This window comes from Prionailurus bengalensis, chromosome E2, assembly GCF_016509475.1.
Source record: "Prionailurus bengalensis isolate Pbe53 chromosome E2, Fcat_Pben_1.1_paternal_pri, whole genome shotgun sequence".
NCBI lineage: Eukaryota > Metazoa > Chordata > Mammalia > Carnivora > Felidae > Prionailurus > Prionailurus bengalensis.
In genome coordinates, this window is record NC_057352.1 from 3,844,708 (window position 1) to 3,854,010 (window position 9,303).

At 51.0% G+C, this 9,303-nt stretch overlaps 1 protein-coding gene across 2 annotated transcripts; it reads left to right on the forward strand.

Moving 5' to 3' along the window:
* The first annotated feature begins 423 nt into the window (after positions 1-423).
* On the forward strand, positions 424-8,753 carry LAIR1 (leukocyte associated immunoglobulin like receptor 1). 2 transcript variants are annotated; one of them, XM_043600113.1, is made up of 10 exons: positions 424-621; positions 997-1,032; positions 3,953-4,234; positions 4,393-4,443; positions 6,628-6,666; positions 6,956-7,066; positions 7,164-7,206; positions 7,294-7,331; positions 7,498-7,550; positions 8,093-8,753. In XM_043600113.1, the coding sequence occupies exons 1-10, from the start codon at positions 588-590 to the stop codon at positions 8,237-8,239; spliced, it is 834 nt and encodes a 277-aa protein (XP_043456048.1). In that variant the 5' UTR covers positions 424-587; the 3' UTR covers positions 8,240-8,753. The 2 variants fall into 2 exon arrangements, with proteins under 2 accessions (XP_043456048.1, XP_043456049.1); XM_043600114.1 differs by lacking the exon at positions 4,393-4,443.
* Positions 8,754-9,303: the final 550 nt, after the last annotated feature.

Consider the following 9,303-nt stretch of genomic DNA (forward strand, 5'->3'; position numbering starts at 1 on the left):
TTCTGCATTTTCCATGCACGGATGGGCGCCCTACCTGTCCCTGCTTCCAACGACACTGGGGGGAAGATGGGGAAGAGAACTCGTGTCAACAGGATATTTGTAAAGTTCCCAACCCCTGACTGAGAATGTAACCGATGCCACAAAATTAAATACTCGGAGAGGATTTCCAGCTTCCCATTTCACAGATGAGGAAATGTCATGCAGTGGTGTAACTTGGCCCGAGAACACATGGGTATTCTGTGGCTCCGGCCCGGGGACTCGGGTCGGCCTGTCGCACAGATCCACACTCTGCCTTGTCCCAGAGCTCGAGGATCACGTTCTCACCCCAGGGGTTCATCTGGGGAGGAGGTCAGCCCTCATCCGAGCAGAGCAGCGGAGAAGCATCTTTAGGAGGCCCAGGCCCTCGTTCTGTCTCATTGGTGGGAAGAGTGGGAAGGACATGCGAGCATTCTTCCCCTTTGTGGGAGACTGCTGATGTAGAAACCCCAAGACGTGCCCCAGCTGACACATCCTGTCCCCTTGTCAGCGTCAGACTCCGTCCTTCAACCCACAGGCCCCAGGACGGTGCAGGCCACAGGGGTCTGGACATGTGTCCCCGTTCCACCACCTTCCTGGCCCTCGGTGAGTCCTGGAATGTAGGCAAAGGGTTAGAGGGACAGAGGAAGTGGGGGGGGGGGGACAGAGCCTTGGGGAGGGGGTCTGCTTCCCTTCCCAGTCCTCACTCCTGTCCAGAAGACTGTGGGACTCTGGGGGAGCAAAGTGGATCCCCCCGGGGTCCACACCCCCTGCTCTTGCCCCGACCTAAGTCAGACCACGCAGGTTCAGTCCCAGAAACGGGTTCCCGGGTGTGGAGATAAGTTCAGACTCGCGAGCAGCTGGGGGAGAGAAGAGGGGAACTGGGGCTTGTCTCGAGACTATTTCAGAGCAAGAAGGATGATATCGGCCCCCCGAGGAAACCAGGGGCGGGCATCTCTCTCACCAAAGCCTGTCTTCCAGCGCTCTGCCTGGGCTGGGTGCACCTCACTCAGGAAGGTGAGTCTGCTCCCCATGTCCTCTGCACCCCAGAAGGCAGCTCTAGGCTGAGGGCGCTGACCCTGGTAGGACACGGGCGGAGGCCCTGAGACTTATCCTGAACCGCAAGCAACCCCAAACGTATGACCCTTGCCACGTCTCTCTCTACTCTCCACCTGTGCTCCTGACAGAACCCCCCCCCCACCACTCCCCGCCGCAAACAATTCAAACCCTGCAGGACCAGGCTGAGCCCACAGGCTCCCCCACACCAGCCCAGACCCCCCTCAGCATCCCCTGGGCAGAGAACAAGACGGCCACCAAGGGCAGAGTCCCAGACCCCATGCTTGATTCCAACTCCTTCACCCTCGATAGAGAACACATCACCCAGTGATAGGATTTGACACGGTAATTTTAAAGTTTCACTTACATTTTTGGAATTTGTCTTTCGTATATATGTTTTTTATTTTGGGGTGAAATGCGGACAAGTATTTGATCAGTGTCTCTGTACGTCCTGCCCTGAGAGGGCAGGGATCATGTGTCTCTCATGTTTGTGGAACCAGTGGCACATGGAGGGCATGTGTCCATGGATAGGTATCGTAGAAGGAAGGGAGGGAGGGAGGGAGGGAGGGAGAGAGAGAGAGGGAGAGAGAGGAAGAGAAAGAAAGAAAGAAAGAAAGAAAGAAAGAAAGAAAGAAGAGAGAGAGGAAGAGAAAGAAAGAAAGAAAGAAGAGAGAGAGGAAGAGAAAGAAAGAAAGAAAGAAGAGAGAGAGGAAGAGAAAGAAAGAAAGAAAGAAAGAAAGAAAAGAAGAAAGGAAGGAAGGAAGGGAGGGAGGGACGGAGAGAGAGGGAGAGAGAGGAAGAGAAAGAAAGAAAGAAAGAAAGAAAGAAAGAAAGAAAGAAGAGAGAGAGGAAGAGAAAGAAAGAAAGAAAGAAAGAAAGAAAGAAAGAAAGAAAAGAAGAAAGGAAGGAAGGGAGGGAGGGAGGGAGAGAGAGGGAGAGAGAGGAAGAGAAAGAAAGAAAGAAAGAAAGAAGAGAGAGAGGAAGAGAAAGAAAGAAAGAAAGAAAGAAGAGAGAGAGGAAGAGAAAGAAAGAAAGAAAGAAAGAAGAGAGAGAGGAAGAGAAAGAAAGAAAGAAAGAAAGAAAGAAAGAAAGAAGAGAGAGAGGAAGAGAAAGAAAGAAAGAAAGAAGAGAGAGAGGAAGAGAAAGAAAGAAAGAAAGAAAGAAGAGAGAGAGGAAGAGAAAGAAAGAAAGAAAGAAAGAAGAGAGAGAGGAAGAGAAAGAAAGAAAGAAAAGAAGAAAGGAAGGAAGGAAGGGAGGGAGGGAGGGAGAGAGAGGGAGAGAGAGGAAGAGAAAGAAAGAAAGAAAGAAAGAAGAGAGAGAGGAAGAGAAAGAAAGAAAGAAAGAAAAGAAGAAAGGAAGGAAGGAAGGGAGGGAGGGAGGGAGGGAGGGAGAGACAGAGAGAAAGAAAGAAAGAGAAAGGAAAGAAAGAAAAAAGAGAGAAAGAAAAAGAAAGAAGGAAAGAAAGAAAGGGAGGAAGGAAGGAAGAAAGAAAGTAAAGGCAGTTAAATGAGCAAATAAACCTCCCTCAGCTCCTGCCTCTTTGAGGGGTTTTGTAACTTTAACATCACCTTCCTGTTTCAGGGCTGCAAACTCCCCTTCCCCTGCCTCCAGCCTAGTTGAGGCAGATGAGGTTTTTCAAGAACCTTAACAACATGGAAGCAGAAATTAGGCTTAGATGAGGGTAGAAAACACAGAGGAAACCCAGACACAAGCTCCACAGAAGGCTTGCATCGTGTATATATACAGATATATGTATAGACATATATTTTTATGTTTATATATATGACATACGTAGATATATTCAAGTCTAACGTATTTATATATCTATACATAAATATAAACATACAACTAATGATGCAAAATGTAAAATTTCAGATCTATAAATTTAAATATATTAGGATATATATTTACCTTTATATTAAATACACAATATAGTTGGTATAATAAAATGCATGAATTATTATTACATATGGATACAGTATACAGCATTACATATTATATAATGTCATACATTGTATCACATGTTATGTATTGCTATAATTTATATATGTAAGTGTCAACATAAATACATTGTGGGGTGCCTGGATGGCTCAGTCAGTTACCTGTCCGACTTCGGCTCAGGTCATGATCTCACGGTCCGTGGGTTCGAGCCCCGCGTCGGGCTCTGTGCTGACAGCTCGGAGCCTGGAGCCTGTTTCGGATTCCGTGTCTCCCTCTCTCTCTGCCCCTTCCCCGCTCATGCTCTGTCTCTGTCTCTCAAAAACAAACATTAAAAATTTTAAAAATAAACACATGCCATCTAATAGTAAATGTGTATAATTGAGATATAAATCATATATATAGCTTACCTATAATAAGTAATTTTAAATTACAATTACAATTATTTATATCGGTTAAATTATACCTATATAATACATACATACATATACCTGTATACATGTATAATTGTATATATACATATCTAAGTTAAAACACAGAGTTTAAAATGTGTATTTATATTTATTATATAAATTTTTATATTGATTATATAAATTTATTAAATTTATTATATTTCTAGTTTACATACTATATATCAGAGCAGGCTGGGAGGCCAGATGCGTCTGCCACAAACCGCGGCTCCCTTCCTGCCCACGGCCGCTTTCTGGGGGGACCCAGGGGGCTGGGATGGAAACAGCAGAGAAGGATGGCCCTGTCGTGTGTGGGGACAGGGGCACACAGTCAGGACGAGGAGGGTGCTAATGTTCCAAAGGACTGTGATTGACGTTTGCGCAACTCTGTGACTTTGCTTAAGAGTGACCTGAGCGTGTCACAGGGGTGAACTGCGTGTTAGCGTGAGTCCCCCACAAGTAGACCCTGAGAGCCCGCTCTGTTTCCTCGCAAGGGACCCTGCGCAGGCCCTCCATCTGCGCTGAGCCGGCCCCTGTGGTCGCCCTGGGGCAGCGTGTGACCATCGTGTGCCGGAGCCCTGGCGGGTTTGACGCGTTCCGCCTGGAGAAGGAGGGGAATGCCTTGAAACCAGATGTGACGGAGGCACCGCCGGGCGCGACGGAGGCCAGATTCGACATCATGGCGCGTGAAGGGATTGAGGGGACGTACCGCTGCGTCTATCATAAAGACGGCACCTGGTCTGTCCGCAGCGCGGAGCTGGTGCTGGTGGTGACAGGTGAGAAGCTCTCCGCTCGGCCCTCGGGTTTCTCGGGGACCGCGTGACGGCCAGATGGGGCCCTCGGATGGATGCTCCGGGTACAGAGGGGGCGGGCTGAGCGGGACGGACCCGGGGGCCTCCACAGAGCTTGGGTCCTTCCCCTGCCCTGCTCACAGAGACCCCTGGAAGCGTCAGCTCCCCGCCACTACAGGCCTACAGCTCACCTGGTGAGTGACCTTGCAGGACCTCGGGGAGGGCGGGGCGGGGTGGTGAGGGGGCGGGCGGAGCTCCGCGCCGGCCGCGGCGCCGGGCTTGGATGAGGGACTGGTAAGACCGCAGTGCCCCCTGCAGGGCACCGGGACACTAACTGGTTGAACTTTCTCTGTGCCAGGGGCTATGAAAGCGGCGGGTGGGAGGCATCCCCCTGACCTGAGAGCCCCCCACTCGTTTAGTGTACAAAGCAAAGCAGTTTCATGCCCCAAAGCAGAAGGCCCTGAAGGGCTGGAACCAGCCCAAGGCTAGGGGTGGGGGGACCCCCTTCGGGGCAGAGTTCGACCGTTGGCAGCTTTGCAAGGGACAGTGGTCCGGAGGGGCAGAGGGACTGGCCGCTCGTCTTCCAAACTCGGTCGCTGCTGGAGGGAATGGGGCTCCGCATTAGGTCACAAGAGTGCCGTTAGGTCACAGAGGAAGAGAGACCCCCAGAATCCTACATCGCACAGGGCATCGCACATCGCCCCTCTCTCCCATCTCTTGCCCTGAAGACTGAAGATCCACCGTGCGGGGATCAGGGCTGAGAGCCCAGTCCCACGCCCGCGGTGAATACCCCAAACCGTGCGCGTCACAGTTTCCTCGTGTGCAAGAAGGGTCAATAAAGGCACGGACGCGGGAGCGCGGTTTCGGGGATAGAGGGCTTTGTGTGCACAGCGCACGCGCCTAGGTCAAGGCCTGGCGAACCAGACAGGCTGGGGACGTGCTGGTCTTGTTACATTGAGGAAGCAGTTCCTTCTGGTTAAGTGTGCACCCGACACCCACCTGCTGAGCGCTGGACGCATGCCGGGCGACGAGGAGAAAGGGTCCCTGCGCTCCCAACCTCAGTGGGGAAAGTTAACCAGAATGAGGAATGGAAATATGTATATGTACATTATATACATTATACTTAATGTATTTACTTTGTGTATATCATATATAACGTAGCTATATTTAAGTATAATGTGCCATATACAATGTATCTATATTTAAGTATAATGTATCGCTATATATAATGTATTTATATTTATAAAGTATTTATATCTTTCTATATAAATATAAACATACAACTTACAATATAAAATTTCAGACCTATACATTTAAATATATTGGAATATATTTCTAACTTATATATTAAACACAAGGAATATAATTAAAATTATAAAATACATGAATTAATCATTACATATTAATATAGTATACAGTATTATATATTATATAATGTCATATATTATGTGTTATGTATTCTATGATTTATATATGTAAATCTCAACATAAATAGGTGTCATCTAATAATAAATCTGTATAATTGAGATATAAGTCATATATCTCATGTTCTAAGTAATATGTACAAATGAGAGTATAAGTCATATATGTTACATGGTCTAAGTAATTTTAAATGATATATAATCACAATTATTTATAGCAATTAAATGATACCTATATAAGTTAAAACACAGGCTTTAAAATGTATATTTGTATTTATTATATATTAGAGCAGGTGGGGTCCTAGATCATGGACCCAGGACAGAGTGTTCAGGGAGGGAAGCTCCAGGAGTGGAAGTTGAGGACTCAGCCTCCGGGACAGCGGGAGGGAGGGGGCACTGTCCAGAAGAGGGGACACAGGGGCTCCACCCTCAGCCAGGATGAGCCCAGCAGGACATACAGCTCATGCACCAAACCCAGGCCTTGCTGGTGCTGGATGGACAGGCCTCAGGGGACATCAGGACGCGGAGTCTCGGTCTCTTCACTCCCAGGAGGAAGGTGCCACCCCCATGGGGGCTGCTGTGAGAAACAGAAGGGTGGGAATCCAGAAGGAGGAGAGCCAGGGGAGCACTGTCCCACAGAGCCCACGGCGGGAAGGCCATGCCTCGTGTCTGCACCCTCCAGCAAGGTGTCATTAGCCGGGTGTGGCCACTGAGCCCCTGGAACGGTAGCCAGAGCAGCTGGGAATCTGGCTTTCATTTATTTAACTTGGATGTCAGTGCAAATAGTCCTGTGAGGGTATCACACTGGACAGCACAGATGTAGGGCATTCCCATCCCCATGGAAAGTTCCATGGGTTCGTTCCAGAGGAGCGCCCTTGTGGGGGGGTGGGTCAGGAGGACTCAGCCTTCTCTGTCCAGCTTAGGCCTCTGACCGTGTGCTCGATTCCTCCTCCCTAGGGGACACACAGATGCGTGGGGATGACAGTAACAGCCCAGGTGAGTGAGGGGGGTGGAGGAGCAGGACCCGGTGTGTGCTTCTTGGGGAAAGAATGTGCTTTGGTTTTGGCCGTATTCCAGGCCTGCCAGTGCCCTGTGGACAGAGGACCTGAGCACTCAGGACCCTGGTTTTGTAATAATGCTTCCAATGTCACAGAACTGTTATGAATTGGAGACGTTTTATACATAGGTGTGCACGTGACAAGCCCCCAGCAAACATGGGGTATGCGGTAGGTGCTCCATAAATGCACGCTGCTGATAAGCCGGTTCCACCTTCCCTGTTCCCCAGACCTGTCGACAGAGCATGTGTATATTTTCGTTGGGGTCTCTGTGGCCTTGTTCCTTTGTCTCCTCCTCCTGGTTCTCGCCTTCCTCCATTGTCAGCGTCGGAAAAAACACAGTAGGTCTCAGGGAGAGGTGGGGTGGCCTGGGGAGGCTGTTTGGGGTGTTGGGGAAGAAGTCCTCTCTTCTTAATTCACACCCCTGACTGTCCACAGGGCTCCCCGGCAGCCAAGGTGAGGAGCAGAGGCCCCAGGAAAGGTGAGGCCCCTGAGACTAACCCCGGCCTCCCTCCCAGGCCCCTGCCTCCAGGGGGCCCCCCAGTGCTCACTGTACTTTCCCCCACAGGGTCAGCCCAGCTGTTGACCTTCTCCAGAGGACACCAGGTAAAAGGACAAGGAGGAGGGACAGGCCAGGGAGAGGGAACGTTTGAGAACATTCCAGGATGTTCTAGATGGAGCGCATGGTGAAATTCGAAGCTGTGGGTTTTCAGGCAAATTGGCCTTCCGAAACCCACCCTAGAGACCTGACCCCTTGTCCTCTCCCCTCCAGATCTGGCAACAGTCGGCAGACTTCCCGAGAAGGACAGGGAAGCACCCAGCTCGGTAAGTCCTTGTATCCAATACCTACCTACAACCCCAATTTTAGCAGCTCGGTCAACAGTTTGGTCACAGTACCTTTCTTTTTTTTTTTTTTAACCTTTTATTTATTTACTTATTTTCACATTTATTTATTATCGAGAGACAGAGAGACACAGAGCATGAGCAGGGGAGGGGCAGAGAGAGAGGGGGAGACACAGAATCCGAAGCAGGCTCCAGGCTCCGAGCTGTCAGCACAGAGCCCGACGCGGGGCTCGAACTCACGAACTGTGAGATCATGACCCGAGCCAAAGTCAGAAGCTCAACCGACTGAGCCCCCCAGGCGCCCCTGGTCACAGTATCTTTTGAGGCCTCCCCTTGGAGGTGGCATGGTCTCACTCTGTCATATTCTACCGCTCACACAGGCCAGCCCTGATTCTAAGTGGGAGGGCACTGCGCAGTGGTGACCCCAGGAGGTGGGGTCACGGGGGTCACCTGGAGGCTGGCCACTAGGCTCCCCTTCCCACCGGCCTGGCCGCCCTAACTCACCCCGGGTCTCGCTGTCTCAGGCCCCGCCTGCAGGAAGCCCCCAGGACGTGACGTATGCTCAGTTAGACCACCAGATCCTCGCACAGAGGACAGCCCGAGGCACGTTCCCACGGTCCACGGAGCCCACGGCTGAGTCCAGCACGTATGCATCCCTGGCCAGACCCTGACTCCGGACCCACCTGGCCTCTGCTGCTAGAGACACGGGAAGTCACTCCTGCAGAAGCGTGAGGCGGCCATTTGGAGGGCTTCCCTACAGAATCATCCCTTTCTGGAAAGCCATGCGGTCAGCTCTCCTGGAGGCCAGAGGTGCACTCAGGAGACTCCTAATCAGCGTCTAGGAGGTTCATTAACCACGTGGTCCCTCCGAAAACCAACTAGATGCTCGCAGAGAATGTGGAGCACTTCATTTACAAACACCCAGAGCTACAGACCCCTGGCAGTTTCCCGAGACTCAGCTATGGTCCCACGGTCACCCACAGGTGATTCCAGATGTGTCCTGTGTGTCCCCACCTGCCCCCAGAGGCTCTGATTTACTCGTCTTCCAGAGTTCAGTAGTTGGCCCTGAACCCAGGCTGTACTTGGGCAGCTGATCGCTGAGACCCTGTTTTCTGGATCACGCTTCATTTTGTTCGCCAATAAATGTTTTCACGGGCCCAGCCTGCAGCAGCCCCGTGTGAGGAAGCAGGACTCACGGTAACTTGGTCCTAGTGTCTGCCCCCAGCTGAGAGCAGGAAACAAGACAAAGGGTGAATCCGTGTCTTCCGAACCGAGTGTCCCACGGAGGAATGAGGGAGACGTCTGAGGGGACGTGTGCCTGAATAAAAGTGCGGATGATACAGCCCCACCCCCCCACATGCACATGCCCACGAATGCACCCATACACACACGTGCACACACACACACACACAAGTACACACAGCCCCCCCCATGCACATGCCCACGAATGCACCCATACACACACGTGCACACACACATGCACACACACAAGTACACACAGTCCCCCCACATGCACATACACACAGACACACACATGCACCCACTTACACAGGGACACGCACACATGCACACACGTACATGCCCACGAATGCACCCACGTGCACACACACACACACACACACACACAAGTACACACAGCCCCACCCCCCCCCACACACATACACACAGACACACACACATGCACCCACTTACACAGGGACGCACACACACATGCCCATGAATGCACCCACGTACA